Source organism: Oryzias melastigma, linkage group LG7 (genome assembly GCF_002922805.2).
Source record: "Oryzias melastigma strain HK-1 linkage group LG7, ASM292280v2, whole genome shotgun sequence".
Lineage (NCBI taxonomy): Eukaryota > Metazoa > Chordata > Actinopteri > Beloniformes > Adrianichthyidae > Oryzias > Oryzias melastigma.
The window spans coordinates 18,179,962-18,203,220 of NC_050518.1; the positions used below are offsets into that span (position 1 = coordinate 18,179,962).

General features: G+C 38.4%; 1 protein-coding gene across 1 annotated transcript in view; it reads right to left on the bottom strand.

The window, feature by feature from the left end:
* The window catches only part of LOC112159815 (inactive dipeptidyl peptidase 10), a 33,817-nt gene extending 14,783 nt beyond the window's left edge, over positions 1-19,034 (bottom strand). Inside the window, exons 1-7 of the mRNA XM_024294116.2 lie at positions 18,818-19,034; positions 10,817-10,931; positions 8,984-9,079; positions 8,210-8,304; positions 5,017-5,088; positions 662-714; positions 56-137 (exon numbers count right to left, since the gene is read on the bottom strand). Coding sequence (XP_024149884.1) covers positions 56-137; positions 662-714; positions 5,017-5,088; positions 8,210-8,304; positions 8,984-9,079; positions 10,817-10,931; positions 18,818-18,856 — 552 coding nt within the window. The 5' untranslated portion in view covers positions 18,857-19,034. The remainder of the gene's footprint in view (positions 1-55; positions 138-661; positions 715-5,016; positions 5,089-8,209; positions 8,305-8,983; positions 9,080-10,816; positions 10,932-18,817) is intronic.
* Positions 19,035-23,259: the final 4,225 nt, after the last annotated feature.

Consider the following 23,259-nt stretch of genomic DNA (forward strand, 5'->3'; position numbering starts at 1 on the left):
ATCTAATTATTGCATTTGAAGTCAAATTTATCTGGTAAATAGGAGATTTGCTCACCAGCTGGTTCCCCTGTGGTCCCCAGGAGGCATACTGCAGCTCTGCCTTCTCCCTTTCCGGAGGATTAAGCTCCAACAGATCCCTGAAACACACAAAATGTCAGACATAACCCCCTCTGCTATTAGAAACGAGTGTGCGGTTCACGGGCCTCTGAAGTCCGTCCATGCTCTGCCCCTGAGAGAGCCACAGGAGGACAGAAGAGCAAGATGCAGAGAGGGGAGAACCAAACATACAGCAGGGCTGTTTCATGCAGGAATGCAACATTTCTTTATTCATGTCTCCTTCTGATCCAGGCACACAAACCTTTCTCCAAAGCATACTCAGGCAACGAACGATGCTGCGGGTCTTCCTGACATCCTCTCCTGAACCCTTCCTCAGATGCTCCGGGGATCACCTACAGTTTATTCTGTTTTTCCACTGATGATGCTGAATCACAAACTAACTGCTTCATGAAGCCTGCAGAAGGCACTGACGAATGAATGCATGTCTGATAGAAAACATGGAGTTCTGAGTCAATGAGATGCACTTTAATCTGCATGTTCTGCTTGCATCGGGAACGCTCATGCCCAGTGCATCTCATGCATTAGCATTCACAGTTGCACCTACCCATTAGCCACATTGTAGATAGCATAGGACGCTGTGAAGGACTGAGAAAACACCTGAAAGAGGTAGAGGACATCATGCACACAGGTGTGTGGCACATTGATGACAACACGCTTAATTGAAATCCCATTTCCACTGATGTTTGGAGTGAAATGCAACTGAATTGCATTTTGAGATGGTGAGAAAAACTTGAATAAATTACTATTAACCCTATATATTCCCATCATATTTAATACAGGCAATTCTGAGACCCCTATCTCATTCGCATAATCCAAACTACTTAAAAAAACGTTTTCTGTCCGGCAGTTCATCGTCGTTCCACTAGGGGCAGTAGAAAGGTTTTTCATCCATGGTAGGAAAATGAAGAGGACTAATATTCTTGTCTGATGTATGCCTAGAACTATTATTTTTTGTTTTAATTTACTTACTTTTCCCTCTATTCTTATTTATTTATTTATTTATTTTAATGTTTTTATTTTTTTCTTTACTCCCTTTTAGTGTGTGTCACTTGGATTCATAATTTTGTACCCGCATGTGACTGTTACTTTGTGGTTCACTTATGTTTTGTGGCGCTGTTCTGAAAAGCTGTATGCCTTGACGCTTTTTAAACTTAAATAAAGCATATAACAAAAAAATTTTGATAGGAAAAGTTTTTCTAATTTTCCAAACTTGAAAAAGAGGTGAGCTTAACTCATCTCTTGTTATTCTTTTTCTTAAATTATTACTTTTTGTGATGGAATAATATAAAATTTGTTAATATTGAATTATTTACACATTTATTATACATTTAAGATAATAGGTGAATAATTGTCCCCATTTTTTTATCTTAAACTAACATTGTTGTGAGCAAAAATTGACCAAATTGCATAACGTATCATCATGAATATTAGTTATATCTCATAAAAAAGGATTTTTGCAGCTTTCTGGAATTTCATCAAAGTTTAACAAAACATTTTAACACCAAATAAATTATATTTTATGTCAGTTCTTTGACATGTTGGACTTTAAGTTGCATCTTTACCACGCAGTTAAGCTCAAAAAGACATAAAAATTGAATTATTTTTTGAGTATTAGAAAGAAAAGACACCCAAATGCATCAAATCCAATTTTTCTGAAATCACATCCTCTGAGCAAACAAAATGACTGCAGCAAAAAGGTCAAACTGTGATCATTTCTGTTTTAATGAGCTGTTTTTGTTCCGGTTTTGTTGAGCTCTGACTATTAAAGAGACAATCCTATCCTGACTTACAGCTTTCTGCTAAACGCATTAAACCACTGGAAGCAATTTCACCCCTATTACATCATTAGGGGGATCACAGCTGAATGAAGCAAAGTTGTAAAAAAAAAAAAAAGCACGAAAACTAAGTTGCAGACTCTTATTAAACCGATTCATTAGAACGCCCAATATTCATCCCGCTCAGCTGAATTGTGGCTGGCAGTTCTAGCACAAGCATCAGCACCCCCGAAAGATTGAATTAACACGCCGAAAAGACTAGGAGAGCAGAATCAATGATGAATTTGTATGTGTGTGTCTGTGTTAATCGCAACACATCAAAGCACTGCCCGATGAACTTAAAGTAATGTATTGATTTCTCAGAATCCCCTGCTCTTTTTTCAACCAAAAAAGGGCGGCGTGTTTGCCCGCTGGCCTCTGAAACCCCAGTCACTTGGAAAACCAGTCCCTTCGGAAATTAAATGTCACATCCTCCATGCAGCGCACTTAGCAATGAAATTGGATTTTTTTTCCTACAGTGTTGTTTGCCGGTTGTTAGAAAACGCACATTTGGGGTGGCACATGCGTAAAGTTGCAGGGATAAGAGGAGAGGATGAGAGAATAAATTCCAAAGCTGCCTAAATGAAATAGAAATGTGATCGAGGAGCAAAAAGCCTGGCGGAAAAAAGATGTTTTTACAACACAAATAAGCAGGGAGGAGATGGCGGGGGGAGAAAGGGGAAGGCGTGAAACGGTCAAACACAAAAAGGTGAAGGAAGGCAACAGGATGAAATGAGTCGGGCAGTTAAATGTTAGATCTTTCAGAGGGAAAGGGCAGACGATGGCTGACACGATGCAACGAGAGGTACCCTAAAACATGAAAAGAACACAATTTAATTTAATTTAATTACAATAATTTATTTCCGAACAAGAACAACAACAAAAATAATAAAATAAAATAAAAAGAAATAAAAATCTTTTAAAGAAAATCACTAGTTTTGTCAATGCAGCAAGTAATTTCTCTGATCAAGGATCTCAAAATCTACAATCAAGGAGTTCCACACAAGCATTCAAAATTTTAAGAAAAGGTAGCTATTAAATAAAATGACCTAAAATCAACTGTTATATGTCTCAATAATAAGATTTTTTTGTGTGCAAGTTTTCAGCATTTTTTCTCAGTTTTTATGTACTTAATTGTAGTTTATTTTGAATACAGTTACAAAAAAACTACTTTGACTAGATGAATGTGAATGTGTGAATGCTGTAGGCTGAATTTGGCTACTGAAGATGCTAGTGCTGTCAGCCGTTGAGGATTTATTTTGAAAAGCCCGCTCTGTAACATGGTGAGGCCTTGTCTGTATGTTCCTGTGGCTGCGCGTGTCTTCGGGATAAACAGAAAGGGAGAGCTACAGCATCTGTCTCGGGGAGGCGGAGTGAATTTGATGGCCGGTAAAGTGTCATAAATCATGCGGTTCTTGGGCTTGTCGCTCCTTTTTAGTACTCACATCCTCCATTCTGCCAAAACTGATGAGACAGGGCACTACGCACAGATTAAAGGAGCTAACAGATAATGTGACAAACATGGTATGCAGAGTTTACAGCTATCTGCTGCACTATTTAATCTCTCAATGCAGAGATAGCAGAAGCCTCCCTATTCTTGTTCCCGTCGCCGCACACCTCCACATTGCTCCTCACTAGTGTTGGCTGCGCGCTGCAGACACATCTCCTTTGGTGTTTTATTTGTTCCTAAACTGCGCAGTCTTGGCAGGCTCCAGCTCCGTTGTTTTTGCTCATCAGTTCCAAAAAAAAAAAACCTCTACTGAGGTCTACCACGGATTTTCTTTCTCACTTCTCGTGTAAATTCTAAATGCAAACCTTAGGACAATATTCTTCAAATAATTTTGACCCTGAAAATCTTTTTAATTTTTCACTGAACTAGCTCACTCTTTCTGATTTTAGATGATCTTTGATCAGCTGATTGAATGTGAAATCAAAAGGAAAAAAAACAAATGGCCCCTATTTCCCCTCTGCTTTGTGTGTTTCTCTGCCACTCTGATCTGCTCGCTGCTCCCCATCTGAAAGCTGCTGCAAAACCTGCCTCCGTCAGCACAACCCCCCCACCCCAGAGACAGACAGAAGAATGTGAGTGAGGAGGATGAAGATGAAGCAGGAGGGGGTGGCTCACCCCTGAAACCTCCCAAATGTTTCCAAAGAATCCTCTGATTTCTCAGTTTGTCATTCCGGGAGCGCAACTTCTGCTTCCATCAGAGTCGATATGCAAAGCAAGCCACAAATTGGGGCAAAGATTTGAGCCATTTTTCTACAGAGATACGTGAAAACAGATTGAACGCAAGCCGGCTGCTCAATAATTCAGTTAGCGTGGATGCAGTGTGTTTGTGACGAATGCAGTAACACAGCAACAGGCTCATTTGTTCCCCACAGTGAAATGATATGCAGTGATTAAAAGAGAAGGAGATAAAGAGGTAAAAATCTCAGATTTCTAAGAGCACTGGATACAATTTTCTGTGTCCGTGGAGGTGGAGGTCGGGAACGTTTAGGGATGGTGTCAAACACGAGAGGAGCAGAAAGATGGTGCCTTATCTGAAAACCACCTGCAGTTGTGATTCTCTGAGAGCTCCTTATTAAAATTCTGCACAGAGCGAGCTGGGCAATTTCATCACTGCCGCTCCAAATTCACTTCTTCATCCCTCCTGATCTCTCCTGTCTTCCTTGACACCCGTCTGCCACACACCTCACAGGGATCCCTCCTTCTATCTTTGCTCAGCGCTCCACGCTTGATCCATCAACCACTTTGAATATTCCATCTCTCATATGTTACCCAAGTCATTTGGAGTGCAGCATTATGGAAGTGTAGCCTGCTGCAGTGGCAGGAAGGAGGGGAGAAGAAAAAGAGCTCCAAAGCATAAACACACATTCTCCTTCATGCTGATGTTCCCTCCCTCAATAAAGCGCTGATCAAAACTGCATTCAAGTGTTGCTTAATGGCCACAAGTGGCCTGTAAGACATGTGGAGGCTTGTTAGCGGGGGGTGATAACTTGTACTCCACATTAGTGGAAGCTCTGCGGTTGAACGTAAATGGCACAGCCTTTGGGGTAAATTTGTGTTACAGACAGTAAAACTTACCGGCTGAATGTTATACGCCAGGAGGACAAACATCTTATCCGCCGACACCTGGAATGTTGTAGCGGTCAGGTCCTGCAGGAAAAGACAGCTTTAGAAGCAGAAGAGGAAGTCGTGACATTAAGAAGCAACATATGTATTTATTAGGGCTGGGTACCAAGGATAATTTAAAAAATCGATTCGATTCTGATTTTTTTTTTTATTCTTTTGATCCACTTAATCCGGTTGAATTCAATTTTGAGTTTACACATTTAGACACATTTGTTCAGAAATAAATTAACAGTCTATATATGTTTTTAATATATATATTTGAATCTGATACAGTTCACATACTGTAAAATTTATTGGTGAAATAATGAGATTGTTGATAGCATAAAAGGAGAAGCTCTAAAAAAATGTTGAGATTATTAACATTGTAAACATTGTTCTGCTTCTTCTCCTGGAGGATGTTTCAGTTTGGCCACTAGGTGGAGCTCACGCTATAGCAGTACACTTTTTTCAAGAAGAATAAGCAAAAAAAAAAACGATGCTTTGGACCACAAATGGTTACTTTAAACAATATTTCCTTAAAATAGTTTGGAAAATTCATACCTGTGAACATATAAAGATGTTCATTTAGTCAGCAATGTATGCTTACGTTAACCAATTGTTAGCATTAGCCGTCCTATGGGAAATTCCATTCAGTGTTAGCATCAAGCTAGCAGACTTTCGCTTTACGAGCAAGATTGATTATTGATCTGTTAAGCTTTTTGTATTTATTTATTTATTATAATTTTTAGAATTTGTATTCATTAATAGGAAAAACATACAATATGAGCTTGATTTGTAAAATAAACCTGATGGAAACAAAAAGAAAAAAATGAAAAGGGGACAGAGGGAAGAAAACTTATTTTGTCTTCCTTTTTATCAAATCAATCAATCAGTAAAAAGAAAAATACAATCAGTAAAAAAAATAAAATACAGCTTAAATTGATTTAAATCAATTAATCGATTTTATCAACCCAGCCCATATTATTTATGAGTTTTAGAAGAAAAAATCTTTTTCAGATCACCAAAACTCATTACTGCATTAATTGATTTTTTTCACTCAACAAACACTTTTTTGTAAACTTTACGGAAACTGTGATTATCATTTTTTGCAATGGATTTCTTCAAGACTGGATGGAACAGAACGATATTTTTCAGAGAAATGCAGAAAGCAGCACTCAAGTAAAGCATAACAGTCTCAGATTTGCTTTTCAGGTCAACACCTCAGACGCTAAATTATTGACTCAACCGAATTTCAAATTCCACAACATTTTTCTGGGAAAAAGGTTTGTGCAATATTTTATGGAGCATTTGTTTTCATTGATTTGACCAACGTCTTTCATAGTACTTAAAGGTCATCTGCTTGTAGTTTCACTCTGTCTTCTCTTTTATGCATTTCGGGGGTGGGGGGGGGGTGTTCTTGCAGATGAAGTCTAAGATTTTAATGAGAAATGGGAAACGGCTTGGGTTTTTTATGAAGCTGTCTCAGTACAGCAGACTGTAATGCATCTTGTGTTTCTTAATCAGACGTCTGATGCAGTTTTCCAAATAGGGAAAGAAAAACCTGCTTGAGTTTAGTTACTGAATGTGGTTAAAGACTTTCCTATTAAAGTTTTGGTGTTTTTAACATGTTCTTGTGGCATTTTACTCTTGATGGAGGACATTATTTCTTTTTTCAAATTGTTGCAAATCAGGAGCAGACAAAAAAGTGTTGTTTAATAAAGCTTGTACTTGTGACGTAGAAGGTTCAATCAGTGTGCCACAAGCTCCCTGCTCTGCTCCATTCTGATGCATCCACAAATTGATCCATGTTATTTTTATTTCTGTATGAGCTGGCATGTCCCTCAAAACTGTACAACTGGATTGCTTGGGTATTTCTCACCATTTTTGTTGCATGTTAGGTTGAAGATGTGAGGAGCTGTAAGCTAGCGGAAGAGAGTGTAAACAGATGGGTGACAGGAAGGGGGGTTGGGGTTGCTATACGGCATCAGTCCCGCCCACAACTCATAGGCGAATTTCTAAAGGTACCGACACACCAAGCAAGTGACCCACATTCTAGAAGGCGCTTAATGCAGGTTCCTGAATGTGGATTTGCTCGATGATATTCACACTGGACGAGCAGGGAGGGGCTTCTTCTTTTGTACTGTTTACTAGCCACCTGCAGTTGGAAAAGGCTTGGTGCAAAATGTCAAAGAGGTGCAAATCTGCCGACTCTTATTCCAGCCTTTATATATATATATATATATATATATATATATATATATATATATATATATATATATATATTTATTTATATTATGTATTTTTATACACATGTAAAAGAGGTAATTAAAATACCACTTGGAACGCTTTTAAAATAGATCAAAAGATGATCAAAGTAGGTCTTTAATTCAGTTTTGTGTTTTTTATTGAATTAATCCAAATTACCAATTAAGCTGTGGACGTCCACTGCAAAAACAACATAAGATACTTCAATTTTATGCTGTAACAATATTAAAATGTTAATTTTGTTTTTGCATTTTGACACTATGAATCTTTGTTGATGAAAACGTTTTGTGTGGAGGTTTAATAACCACCATTTTTGTCTTCCTCTTATATCCCCTCTCAAGAAGAACTGCTTTTTCCTCGTCATTACTTTATTTTTACTTTCAAATTTGAAGCAATATATGAGTTTAGGGGTAAAATACATTTTTATGCAAATTTCTATCACTGACGCACAATTTCCTGCCTTCCCCTCCCTCATTTATCTGTGGATCCCCTTGTGCTTTTTGGTGTTCATAAAAGGAAATAAAAATATTTCTCTGAATTGGAAATGGCAGTGTGGATGAAAAGCCATACATCAACACAGAGTTTTTCAAAGTGACAACATAGCCTTGCTTTAAGCTCGCCTGCAATGACCCACATAAGTCTGTCAGTGTCGTGAAGAGGCGGTACAGAATGATGCCCTCGCCTGGAAAATTCTCTTTGAAGGCACATGTTAAGGGGCTCACAGAACAGCCAGATTTTGGGGGTGGGGGTATGAAGATACTGTAACCCTGCCAAATCTGTTTTTGTCTGTACTGTGGGATGTGGTGTGCGGGGATTTCACAGCATCAGTGTCTCCGCTCGGGTGCATTCTTCCTTTTTTATCTGCAAATCAGTGCTAAAACCAAATTCTTCTGCTACTTACCAGAGAGCTGTTGTCGAGCAGAGTTGTGGTTAGGTTGTTGGTCAGGCTGAATGTCAGGACGTGCCCCTCCCTGGTGCGCAGGGCCACTTCATTTTCTAACAGGGCCAAGACATTAGGGAAAAAGAGGTCATTCGTCATTAGGTCAGAGGCTAATGCAACTGTGAGATGAGGAGTAATTACTGTCAGATTTTGAATTCTGCTCTGTTTTTGATGGTTAAAAATGAAGGAAACCACAAAGTTTTGACAAACAAAGCAACACTGACTTGAGTAATGGATTTGGAAAATCAATCAATGCAAACTAATCAGTAAAAGCTCTGTTGTGGTAAAGCATAGCGGGAGGTCAGCTGCTAAGAAGTGAGAAAAGCTGTACATCCTCAAAGCAGCCTCTTGATATCAGAGAACCGCTTAGACATGTGAGATCATCATGTGTCAGAATCAGGATTCATGCTAAGAAGAGCTAAAAAATGGCAGACATCTGCAGAACTTACAGGAAATGTCAGATGTGACTATATTGAACTAAAATGTGACATAAACATGTTTACTTACTGGTTTATACTGCTTTTTTATGTCTGCTAGAGATATTTTTTTCCTATTTTTTGTCACGTTTTCTTTCATTTTTCTGGAAATCTGTTCAATCTTTAGAATAAATTTCAGAAGAGTTTTGGGTTTTACAAGCATCTTTTTGTTTGTGACTTTTTGGCAAAAGAACTTAAAGAGATTTTTTTCTTTCTTTTGAACACATAATGTGTTTTGTGGTGCGAGATAGATCCTTACCATTCAACCAGGAGACGCAGGGATCGTGGACTTTAAACTTGTTGCTCTCCAGATCATCCATGGTCACATGGGAATGCCGTAACAAGAGGGACTCATCTTTACAAGCAGACATAAAGAGTTAGTCCAAGACGTATTCAACAGAAGTTATCCTGAACTTTATTTTCATCCCATCATTTATGTAAGCCAGGGGCGGAGCTACAGGGGGGCAAAGGATGACGGCTGCCCTCCAAGGAAGAAGAGTTGCCCCTCCAAATTTTGAGTTAATGGCTGAATTCTTCTCCCTACCCCTCCAATTGCAGGGGCATTAGTAGGGGTAGTGGTGTTCGAAGTAGTTTTTTAAGGTAAGTACTCATTACATTTGCATATGGTGTTCTAGGTGATACTTTTGATCAAAAATGTGATTGCAAAACATAATTTGTAAAAAAATAAAATAAAATCTATAAAAAAATATATAATTTTTGTTCATATCAATACATTTAATTTAACAATCAACATAGTGTTTAGCTTTTACCACCTTACAAACTTTAACACTGGTGTCATTATTTATTTTTGGATTATTTCCTTGCAGTACTGACCAATTACTACACTAATTTCTAGGGGTGTGCATTACGAGTCTGCTGATACAATACGTATCGCAATATATCTCAAGACAGTACCAGACAATATTTTACTAATTTCTAAATTAAAGAGTTATCTGAATATTAATACATTTTTCACCAAAGTAAAACAGTAAAATACATGTTATCCAATGATCAGAACATTGGGCACAGTAACCGTTTCTCATAAACAAGCAAATCCATGGTGCTTTTTTTTGTAATTTAGGAAATATTTTAGTGGAAAACAAAAGTAAGATGCTGAACTACTTGCTTTTAAATAATTAATTAAACATTGTCTTGGCAATGATATTTATCAATATAAATATAAATAAAGTATCGTGACATTTCACTGAATCAATATTTTTTAACACCCCTTCTAATTCTTTTATTTTTACATTTTTAAATTTATAATCCTCCCACCATAAAAAAGTCATTTTGCATGGCTCGCACCAGAAAAAAATAGGCTTAAATATCACAGAGCCATTCCTTGTTTAATTTACAATAAAATGTTTTTTTTCTTGTTGCTTTTTCCAATTGAGTGTTTTTTTTGTTTGCCTGTCTGTTTTTCTGTAAACTTTTCTGCATATGAAAGCTGCTCCACAAACCAATCTACCCTATTGATTGGAGCGTACATCATTAAAAAGAAAAGGTGAGAACCACTGATCCAATGCATAGTCAGGTAAAAGTCAATAGTTTGGTCAATATGTTGGACTTCTTTTGAGGCGCAAAATCAAGATTGATATTTCATTAATGTCTCTTAAGTGAAAAGCTGAAGTCTGTGTCCAATTAAGATCAATGACAATTTGGAATCAGCCAACATGGATGAGAAATAGCAGAATCTTTGATTAAAAATAAGAAAAACAAACAGAACTTTATTTTTTAGATGCTATCTAAATCTAGTTTTTAAACCAAAAAGTAAGTTTTTCTAGGATTATTTAATCTCATAGAGACGATTTTATGGGAGTAACTTCCTGGATTGTCCCTGGTTGCCTGGCAACTGCAAAGAGCCAAAAATTAGTCACGGAGATTTGAACCCCATAAAAAGCTAAATTGTTGTTTTAACTCTGGGGTTTTAGATCTTTTCTGTACATACTAAGCAAGGAAAGGGGGCCATTAAACCAGCATTTTCTCTTTTATTTACCAATTGTTTCTTGAGATTAAAAAATATATGTTTTTAAATTTCATACAGTTCATTTAATGCTCCTCTCCTTTTACTCTGCTTTGTGGGCAGTCCTACCAGGTGTGAGAATGATGACGGACAGAATGACCAGAGACATCACAGCCAGGATCACCACCATGGCAATCCCGATGCCTTTCCAATTCCGCGGAGGACCGTCTGAACTCCCCAGGTCCTGTTGTTGGAGAAAGCACAAATGATGACTGTGAGCACAGCGGCAAAGAGGGACATTACTGTTCATTCCTTTCCGCAGTTACACAGACGATTCTCCACAGCTGAGAGATCAGTGCAGCAGAGACTCTGGAAAAGGATTCAGAAGAGCGGGACTGATCGACACCAAATTATACAAGGTTTCTGCTGGAAAACTGCACTGCTGCATAGGGAAAATAAGTTTTAAACTATAAATGTTTCTCCATCATCCCTTAATTTCACTTGTTGCAGTACATGACTTACGGGTGCAAAAAAAACAAAGAATTTGTCTGTTTAATGATTCAAATAAAAACAAATTTAGGAAGAAATGGAAAATATTGCAGCCTGTTGGCTTCCCATTTCCAAGAGGTTTGATGTTCTGGAAAATGTAAATGGGAACAGTTTGCACATCATTAAGGTTATGTAGTGGATAAAAATCATTTGAGAGGAGAACATCTAATATAAAAACGTAGAAACTGTGACATCCGGATTATAAATTAGAGTCCCATCTGTTGTCACACACCTGATTTGTTCTTCACCTTTGACCCATCCCCTGTGGGAGTGGTGAACTGTACAATTTGGCGGTTTAACCCCCGCCCCAATCCAATTCCTTAATGCTGAGTGTCAAACAGGGCGGTATTGGGTCACATTTTTCTGTGGATTAGAACCCACGACCTCCGAGTCTCAGGTCAGACACACAATGAGCTGTCAAAGGTATTGAGAAGGATCTATTTCCATCCTATGTTTGTTATGTCTCCATTTGACAACGTTGTTAGACTTTGCAGAAAAAAAACTCAACAACGGTCAATGTTAAAAACCCTCCCAGGCTAAAGACGAGAAAATCAGAAACATGATGAAGGTTCCTAAAATCCCAAAAGACTTTACTGATGAACAAAAATCTCATTTTGAACTGGAAAAACAGGGTGCAAATCATTTATAAAATGTTAAAAGATTCAGAGAACGAGAGGAAATCCCTGTAAAAACGAGGTTAAAAAACACCAAATGGCCTGGATTCAGGGGAAGTTGCATTCAGGCACACAATAAAAATGATTGGATAGAGGGGAAAAACACATCAGAAAGCTCTATCTGTGAACACAAGTAACCACAAATGCATAATAAAACTTTCAAGTCACTAAACATAAAAGGAGGTTCATAAACATGCGCACAGCTTTTCTGGGCCAAGAACGGGATAAGAATAAAGTATGAAGGTTTTCTGCAAAGTTTAAGCAGAAAAACTTCAAACTGATTATTTTAAAATGCAGACATTCCTCACTGCTGCTCCATGTGTTCTAGCTTTCTTCAATTTTGTATCCCTACAAATATGGAAAATCTAGAAGTGTAATAATTCATTTGTACAACAATTCGATTCATATCGTAATTTGTCGTTCCTGATCTGATTCATAGTAGATTTTGGTTTATTTTGAATCCAAAATGAGTTGAATTCCATCCGATTCACTGACCTGGAATTGATCCAGGAGATTTTTGGCCAAAAAAATCAACCAGAGATAAATACCTGCTACTGAACAGTTCAGGTGAAGTTTTCCAAATTTCTAGTATCTGTTACAAGATAATTAAGTGTAAATTAAATATGTTTACAAACAAGTAAACAAAAATGAATGGCAAATCCATTCACATTTTAGTCTCATAAAGTTCAGCTTTGATCATCAGATATGATTTGATTTGATTGAATTGAATTGATTTGATTCAGTTTGATTTAATTTGATTGATTTGATGTATTTGCAAAATTCAAAATGTGTTTCCACAGATTGGACTGTAATGATGGATTGATCTTTTTTTGATGCTGTGATTGTCGTTTTTACATTATAGTAAAAAAAAACCTACTCTCTTTAAGTCTAAATGTTATTTTCCAATATTGATTATCAATTTATCTAATTTTGAAACCTTTCTATATTAGTATACGTCGATTCGATTAACAAATTGCCACAGGCAGATTGATCTGGTTGTAATGTAGGTATATAAATCTAGTCATCGATTAATCGATTAAACCCTGAGTAAAATCGGGTTAAATGTTCTCTTTCTAAGGGGAATGCTCCTCTTGGTTCACATCCTAAAACCAACTTCCCCAGGTAATTCCAGCGTGGCTCCATGACTGAATGCAGGTGCCAAACCGACTTCCTCCAATCCACTCCTGCCGCCCATTAAAACAAATGGTTGTATTATGAACCGAGGGCCGCTGGGTAGCTGAAAGGGAAGCATATCTCTTTAAAAAAATATGTAATCCCTCAGCTCCATGACTAACACTTTAAGTATTGCAAGAGAAGAAAATGATCTTTTCTTGCAGTGATGAAATCTTTTTCTCTTTTATACATCTTCTTATTCTGAAGTAGATTCACATCAAGTAATCATCAGGATTTAATGAACTGCTCCGGCTGAAGTTGTTAACAAGGCAATAAAAACAATGAGAACATTGAACTGTATTAGGATCTGACAAATCCAGTTGCTATGAGAGCCGAGTCTCCAGTTTAATCTCCAGCCCTTCTGTTGCCTCTGAGTGCAATCAAGGAGAACTGATGTAGCGAGCCTGCGTTAGTATCAGTCACAATTAAACACAACCATGCTGCTCCCAGGCTGAACTCCCCCTCCCCTCGTAATGAGTGGCTGACTCTGTTGGAGCCGGGGCGCCTGCTGGAGTGAAATGACAAAACTCAGCCGTCAGTGTGGCTGCCCGCCTCTCTGGCTCAACCTTGAAAACATTGCTGGACACTTTCCTGCAGATCCCGCACAGGTGGACGGGAGGAACAGGAGCAAACAGATTGCCGCTTTTCCGTGCTCCCTCCGTGACACCAGCTGTCCCCAATTATGTTCTGTTGACCGTTTCAAACATCCACCATTGAAATCTCGCTGTACAAATATGTATCTTACTTGTGCAGCGTTAAAGCTCTCAGATTTCCTTAGGAAAACATAATTTCAACGAAGAAAAAGCCAAAACGGAGATGGAAATGCCTCTTTGTATGCATGTTTTTTCTCCAAACACTTTTGAGCACCCTCTATTCAACTGAGGTAAACAGGTTTACTGCATTGTAGAGTTGAGGAAAAGACACAGCCTCTCCCAGCGCAGAACTCCAGCCAAGGTCTCATCTTTAATAGATCTGCTTGGCTGCAAACTAACAACACGATCAAATCAAAATCGCTACAAGCTGCAACTGCAAGTTGTAACTGATGCTTGATCTTTCTGTGCTAGCCAAGGCGGGGTTGATAGTTGATAGATGTCCGGGGTTGTGTATCTTTTGGCCTTTAAAACACTCTGCTTTTACCTTATCCTCCTCCCCGCTCAGCACACACACTCCCCCAGGGAAGCAGCATAATCCCTCTGTCAGAGAAAACCTACAGTCTCTGAAGGCTTTGAGAGAATAAAAGTCACCCTTGAAGGATGGAAAATACAGAATTTGAAATGAACCCCTCCATAACGTAAGCTGTCTGCATGTAGGAACTTGGAGTTGTGATCAGAAACAGTCGTGCAAACAGCAAAACTGTGCTGACATTGTGTGGAGTCTCAACAGAAACATTTTAAACTGGATTACTTGCTTGTCTGATTCCGTGTTTTCATTTCCACATCTGCCTCAGGTATTACTGTGAGTTGCAGGATGCTCCTGAGGGGGATGCGTATCTCCTTCCCCAGAAGCCAAGATATTACTTCCAATTAAGGTCGTGTCAACGAAAAATGGAGAGTCCCACAATTGGGTGAGGGTTTTAGTGACTTTCAGATGCTCTGAGCCAATCCCTACCGAGTGGGAGCTTTAGAAACTGCTGAGGCTGAGCGGCTGCTGGTCACGCTGAATTTGAAAATGTAATGCAGCGTAAACTGCCTTTGCACAGGTGAACGGACGACAGGCCAAGCATTGTAATGAGTTTATGCCGAGGACATATATATACCTGGACAGTTAATCTTTGACGTCACCCGAAGGATTCTTAATGGCGGAAATGAGGGCTGAAAGTGGGGCAGCCATATTGATTGAGGTTCAGTCGCTCAACTCAACTCAATAGCGGGCCAAAAAACAGGTGATTAGGAGAAAAAAAATAAACAGAGTTTTTCCTGAGTCTAGCAACCTGTCAATCAAAGAAAAACTACCTAATGAAGCAGAAATTTGAGCTCCAGTAAAATGAAAACAGCTGATTTATCAGATTTTGAACTATTTCCAGGGTGTTCCCAGTGTTTTTTTTATAAAAATGTGGCACTTTTAGTCAAAATAAAACAGTTTTCTAGGACATAGTTTCTGCAGAGCAACAGTAGTTCATCAGAAATTCGCCTCTGAGTTATAGGTGGGACTGTCGGTGCGGAGAAACCCGCCCCCTTACCCTCCCTGTTCCAGAGCATGGAGCTTGTTACAATTATAATATAAATATTAATATCTTATATAAATATATAAATACAAATTAATATAAACACATATATATATATATATATATATATATGTTTATATATATATATGTATGCATGCTCGAGTCACTTTTCTCCTTCAAAATCTACTGGAATTACGTTGGTCGTGTTAACAATTGAAAAGTTACATTTAATTAAATAATATAAGCACTGGAGCTCCAGTGTGAAAGGGTAAAAGCACCAAAAAATGATTTTTTTTATCTAAATGGCTCTTTAAAAAATATGTTCTGAATAGAAAAACAAAGTAAATATTAACTTTTTAACATGGGTGTCAGCGAATATCGACTGAGTTTTGAAACCAGCCCCCAGTGGCTGTTTGAGGAACTGCAACACCTTTAATTTTTAGCTTTAAATTTGAGACAGGATTAGTTCATAGGGCTCTGTTTATACCAGTCTGCCAAACAAAAAAATAGCAGGTTTTTGTCCAAAGCCGAGAGCAAATCTTTATTGTTTGAACCTGGGCGCAGGTGTCAGAGCGGAAGCCTTCAAGACATGAAAGACAAACATCAAAGAGTAAAACCTGAAGTCATCCCGGTCAAAGGATTTTTTTTATTTTTTTGTTTTTGGCAGACTGTGCAAAACTGAATTAGAAACAAGAGAGCGGATCCAGCAATGCCGGGTGGTTTCACTCAACCAAATGAGAGAATCAATAAGGTGTACAGTTGTAAAAACTCCACAGGGAAACAATTAATATTGGGAATACAGCCTGAGGGAGGCTTGTAGACACTCTCTCTGTGCCTCTTTACAAAGAATGACACCTAATTGAAGAACTCCGACACCTTTCCGCCACTTCAGCATAAAGAAAACACTCTCCAGGCTGTAAGCATTTATTAATCTGCTCACATCTGACATCTTTTTCTCAGAGCTGTAAACAAAATCAATCAGTATCAACCCTATTGATTGAGTTGGCACATTAAAGAAGGCTAGTCGAGCCAAACCCAATTACTCAATCTGCACAGCGTGCAGCACATCCAGGCTGCTCAGAATGCGGGCGGTGTTTAAAATTCATAAATTAGACTCGAGAGACCTCCTTAACTCTGTCTTCTGTGTCTTTGAGGCGTCCAACAATAAATCACATGAAGGGAGACGGGGAAACCGATCCCGGCTTTCCTTGGATTCTGGTTGCGGATTTGCATGCCTCTTTGGATTTGCAGCCCTCTCTCCTCCCCAAATGTGGGTTGATGATGTTTAAAACGAAATCAAAGAAACAAACAACCAACATTAAACAGAATTGGTCGTTTGGGGAGACACGTGCTGCATTTAATGAGTCACAGGAACGGCCCATAAAAGATGCAGATTTGCAATGTAACCTAATTGAATTCATCCATCAGTATTTTCCAAATCTTCTTCCATCTTATCCAAATAAAAGGCTGAGCTCTGCACTGATTCATATCTACGCTGTCTCTCATCCCACACAGAGGAAATCCTTGCTCCCATCACTGCACCAGAATTCCCACCACTTTCTCATCTTCCCAAACTCAGAGGGGAGAATCGCTGGAATCATTGTCCTGTGGGACTAACAGGGGGGCATTTATTGTCCCCCCCCTGAGGCTATTGCCAGACAATGCAGCAAAAGTGTTGGTGAAATGAAAGACCAGCTTCTTTCGCTTATGCTGCAAGGCTTCCCGTCGCACGCAAGGAAATTACAGTACAAAAGGGCGCTGTGACAGAGGGCTCTTCCTTTGGCATGTCCAGAGCCTCTCACAGCGGCTGAGTTTCTGCCTCAGGGGGGGAACAGCGTCATGGGGGGGCTGCGGGTGACATGACAAGACTTTAATGGATCATATAAGGAGCACGCCATTCACTGACTGCAGCAAAGAAAACTCGTTTTTGTAAATACTAAGCGCACTGTTGCAATTTATGAAGCCCTCGTAATAAATGTAAGCGATTTTGTTATCTTTTTTGTTACCAGTCAAACCTTTTTTTGCATTTTGATTTGCATGTTTGGTAAAAACACATAAACAGTTTAATTTTTTTTTTCTTTTTAAATATTTTGTTATTTTAGATAAGAATGTAAGGAGCTCATAAAGGGACATCGAAGTAAAAAAAAAAATTACGGCTACCATCTGGTGCTCACCAGATAGTATATGGTGTCCACCAGATAGTAACCAGAAACTTTTTTTTAGAATTTTTTTTTCAATTCTGGTAAATATCTGGTGCGTTCCAGTTACCATCTAGTCTTTGCCAGATAGTATATGGTGTGTACTAAAAAGTAACTGGTGTGCACCAGATAGTAACCAGAAAAAAACATTTTTTTTAGGAAAAAAAAAATTCTGGTCACTATTTGGTGCACACCAGTTACTATGTAGTACGCACCAGATACTATCTGGAGCTCACCAGATAGTAAAAAATTATGTTTAGAAAAAGAATTTTCTGGTCACTCTCTGGTGTGCACCAGTTACTATCTAGTATGCACCACATAGTATTCACATAGGAGCTAGTGCTCACCAGATAGTAATTTTTTACTACCATTCTTTTCTTGTTACAATATCCCTTTAGTATCCCGTTAGTATCAGTGTTTAGTATTGCAAAGTTTGACTTAAAATACAATACTTGAGCGTAAGCCACTGTAGCAACATTCTTTCTGCTAGAAAAAGATAAAAAATAATTTAATTTCTTAATGGGAACACTAAGCAAAACACGCCGTTTGGAGCCTGTGGTGTGAGTTGACATTTGGAGAAGGTAATAGGTTTCCTTTAAGTTCTGCAGCCGTAACAAGTCCAGAGGGGGTTGAATCATTCTGTGATTGTGAAAGCATAACTTTAATGGAAAAATTAACCACAAAACTATTTAACCCTTTAATATTTGAATTCATGAAATCAATTAATTCATTCGTTTTGCAGCCGAAGTGTATATTTCCATCAACGGGCGCTAAAAAAAGTCATATTTCTGACCCAAAGTTCTCAGTTTTACATGTTTTCAACAAATATCTGGACATTTATGAGTAATTTTATTTACAGAATAACTTGTTAGCACTCAAATTTAGGTGTAAATTGTTTCTTAAATCCTTTTTTTTGCTTTGCATGAACAAATGTGTCCATTTCTTTGTTCATCTGCTCATTATGAGTCAAAGTAAACAAATGCCATTGAGTAGAATAGAAATCCTGCAAATTAATGTGGAGAGAACCGTAAGGAGATGTTGCTTTATTCATTAACAATACACATGCAGCAGAGAGCAATAAATCACACAGTGCAGCGTGCCCGTTTTACGCGGGGGGTAACTGGTTGAAAGAATGGGGGGAGGTAATTCCCATCTCTAGAAATCGAGCTTTAATGATGCAGATGATGCTCCAAGTGGACACACAAGGACGACGAGAAAGTGGCACCGCATTGCACACCGTCCAGAGGGATGAGGGAGAGGGATGCGTGCGTGGAAAGTGGGGAATGACCCCCTTCAGAGGCTCTCCTCCACATCACACGCGCTGGAGGCAGGGGGAGAGGATGGAGTAAGAATTGCATGCACGCGTACATACCAGCTCCGTGGTCATGTTCTGTTGAGTTGTGGCAATCATTGTAATCCGCAACAAGACCCCCCTCCCTGACTGCAGCCTCAGAACCCGCAGCCCAGCAGCTGCACCGTGGCTTTGCGGAGCTTCTCCTGCACGCTGCGCGCCTCGCAAGTTTGTCCTCGGTGGGCTGGTGGTCCTCCCCCTCCCTCCTTCCCTCCCCCTCTTCTCTCATCCTCTCTGCTGAATGGTGAGTCCCTCACTCATCCTCTATCTCCATCTCATCCTCTATGATGAACAGAAAAACACAACGAAAGCCTGGATAACTTGCACTTTTTGTTTTAAGCAAAATAAAAATCACTCAAAAATGCAAACTGGATGTTTGTAACATTAATGTAAATCTTAAATATAGCACTTACTTTATTAATTTGTGTTTCAATAGTTGCTATAGTTCTTATACCATCTCAATTTAATTGTTTAGATTCCTAACATGACAGGAAGCAGAAGTCTTGCCCCTTTGCATTGTGGGTATTAATGTTTTATTCTGTTTAAGGTTCTGGTTAGGGGTTGTGTTGGTTTTGATTGTTGCTCTGTTTACCATTTGATTCTACTTAGCACCATAAATTAGTAGGTTTCTTACATGTGTGACATCGCACTGCCAGAACCCTATTGTGCTGATTTCTACATTTAAAGAGGATTATAATTAAATTGTACTAAAAAACATGTCAAATGTCTTGTTGTTCCTCCCATTTGTCTGACTGTCCTGGAACTTTAAAATATACAAGGTATGGGTTATCACAACAAAGTAGAGTGGTTCATTTCCCCCCAAGGAAAATGTAGTTTTTGGTGTTTTCAACATGTTTTGGTCGCATTTTTCTCATGATGAATGGGTTCATTTTACAATGGAAATGCTCAAAATTCCTGACCCTACCGGACCTCTCAGTGAAAACAAGACTTTACGTTAGGGATGTGAGGAACTGTAAGCTATAGCGTGTAAACAAAGCGATGATGGGAAGTGGGGGAAGGCTCACTCCATGCCAATGGTCCTGCTCACAATTCAGATGTGATTTTCTTATGAACTCCTGCTCTGCAGAAAACCCCCTGACCTTGAAATTACAGTTTGTTTGTTTTTTTTGGCTAAAATCAGCATAGTTAATAATTAACTATTAATAATTAAAATTATACTAAAAGAACACTGGTTTAAAAATTGATTAAAAGATGATTGTAGTAGGTCTTTGAGATTGTTTTTGTGTGCTGGTTAAAAGTTGTGTTGGCTTTGATTGCTTCTACTTTTGTGCTTGTGATATTTGTCGTGATTTGCAGCACAAATGAGTAGATTCCTCACAGAAGTGATAGAATTGCCAGTACACCGTTGTGTTGGTTCATTCATTTAAAGATCAATGTAGAAATGAAGCACTGAATATTTTGGATTTTTTCATGTTGTGACTCGGTTTACACTTCATAGTAATCGACCCTCATATCAATTGTATCGTGTCCCAACCACAATTGTGTGCTCTGTTCAAATCCATCATGAAAAGAGAAAATTGAGATAGTTGAGAGGATGAACAAGGGACTCAACCATTCAGAGAAGATAAGAAAAATTGGGGGGGGGGTCTGAGGACTCTGAAAACTGGTCAGTATCTGGTGTGACCACCATTTGCTTCTCCTTCACATAGAGTTGATCTGATTGTCAAGCGGTCCATGGTGGTGGTGGGATTATGGATAAAAAAACATAGCTGGAATTATGGAGAGTTGTGATTATATTTGTGTTTAGTGTATTTAAGCAAGTACCATATTAAATAAGCAGCCCTTACTTTGAAATTCTAGTCTAAATAACCCAATAAGATCATATTAAACCAGACCTTGCTTTGTTACATTTACCCATACAAATCTATAGGACTGCTCCTTGGTCATCATGTTACAGCAATGCCAATAAATCATGTTGCACCAACATATTTACATTTAGATCTCCCAATAAAAAAGCTATTTCTACATTAAAACATTTGATTTGAGTGGAAATTCTTTCCTTCATTTTGTTATGTTTAAACAACAAGTGATTTACAGAGAACATGAAGCTGCGTGACTTCCCCCTAATGGAGCCACATCTCATCATAAACACAATCCAACTCACAAAGGGACTCATTTGGTGATTCTCTGAAAATGTGATTGTACTGACTGGTGTTATGCACTGTCCTGGTGATTGTGTGAGCCTGCAGAAGACTTGCAGTTGCAAAAAAGCAAGAAGATCAACAACAGAAATGAAAAAAAGAATGCTTGTGAGGTGAGTGTGTACATAACAGACCTCAGATGGAGGGAAAAAAATATGTAAGAGAGGCAATATAAACACTGCAGAATTTCAAAAGAATTGCTACAGGGAAAAAAACTGTTCAAAGACGCCTAGAATGAGTTTTGCTCCATTGCAAACAAAGAGTGAAATAGAATCCCACTGAAAATAAAAAGCAAACTTGAATAGAACTATACTTTAGAACTGTGTTGCTCAGGTTTCTCCGAAGCTGTATAAAGGGAAAAGTATACTGCCTTCCATGATCTATAAAAAGCATGTAATCAAAGTGAAAACAAAGTACTGGACTGACCCCTGTACTGTATCACTCCTGAGCTACATTTATTAAAGTCAATCCAACTATTTTAAAGAAGGGTTAAAGAGGAAAGGGTGAGACGCTGATGAGACACATCTGAGAAGGATTAGCTCTAAAAGAGATCTCATTATCGTCTGTTTCATGTCTCTTTCATTTCTCTTGAATGTCTTACCAAAGCCATATATGAGAATGATTTGAGAAACAGTAAAAACAGCACAAAATATGTAAATGTTACATTTTATTTGGCATTTGACCAGCACCATCAGTACAATATTTGTATTGGGATAACAGCATTAGACTCTTTACATTTTTTAAACAAAATACAGAAATATAAAACATAAATGAGATACAACAAATTAATTAAATACAAGCTCTGACATTGTTTACTAACCCCCTCGCTGAAAAGTTGGTTTTAACAAAATATTTTTTAAAATAATTAAAAAGTACTTTAACCCTTGTGCTCTCTTATTGGGTCAAGATGACCCTACCATTACATTGATGTGTGATCTCTCCCATAACAAATGAAGACAGGATCTTATGTCTGCCACAGACAAGATTAAAAATCCTTGGGAAAAAAACTTCAGGGTGCTGTCTTGTGGGGTCCAGATGACCCCACTTTTAATGTAAACATGTCCAGGATAGCACACGAGTTAAAACCACCTGGCTTCTTAATGAACTATTTTGGGTAAAACCAGAAATACATTCACAAAATTGTGTCGTATTATACCCGGAGATCTATTTCAAACAGTGCAAACTTTTTGTATGTAATTGCATTAAGTACATGAACTGTGGCGTACTCAATCTGGCCGACGTGGTGATAATGAATACTTCCAGATTCTAAACAACAAACACACTGACAGCACTGCTGAGGTACAAGGAAGAATCGCACCTGGCTTTGAAACAACAGAACTTACATGCTTCCAAATCCTAGAACACACTTGGCAGGAACTGTATTAAAACTCATGGTCCACGAAAATTAAAAACAATAAATAAATAAATAAAGGATGAAAGAGTAACCAGTCCACATACTGTAGATCACAGCAGTGGCCTACTGCTTAGAACCTGCTCTGGTCCTACATTTGCTGACAAACGCTTTCTTGAGCTTGACCTCCGCAATTTTTTCCCAGTACCTCTTTCAGAACCAGAAGAGGTCTCGAAACAGATAGAGTTGGCATTGGAAAAACTGGCAACGCTGAACAAAGAGCTTCTAGAAAAAAGAAATTATAAACTGGAATTGACACAGAGATTAGAAATGGAAAAGAAGGCAGGACCAGAAGTGGTGAAGGATCAGGTGCAGGATGAGAAAATCACCACCTCAGCACCTCTTTCAGAACCAGAAGAGGTCTTGAAACAGACAGAGGCTGAGAAAACTGACGCTTTCATAGCCCCTCAGATGGAAAATGAAGACTCTGAGTCTGGACATGACCTCAGGGAACAACCAGACGCTTTGCCATCTGTAGAGACCAAGCAAAAGAAACGATCACTGTGGAAGCGCTTTAAAAACTTTTTTACACGCCGCCACACACAGAAAAACAAACCAAAGGCATAGATGGTGAAGATCCAGCTCTTGTTGTTGCATTGCTGCAACCTATAGCTGCCAACAAAATAAGCCTTTGACGACAAAAATATCTGTTCGTTTCCATTTTTTTTATCACTTAATTGTCTTTTTTATACGCAACAAAGTTTATTTCCCTTTTTTCTACTTTAAGCCATGTCTATCACTTTTATTTTATTTTAGTTATGCAGTTAGTTAGTTAGTTAGTAGGTTAATGACTTAGTTAATTATTATTTAGTCATGTAGTTGTTAGCTTCTGTTAAGGTTTTTCTTTTGTTGATATTTATATTTTTGACTAAATGTGACTTCTGTTTGCT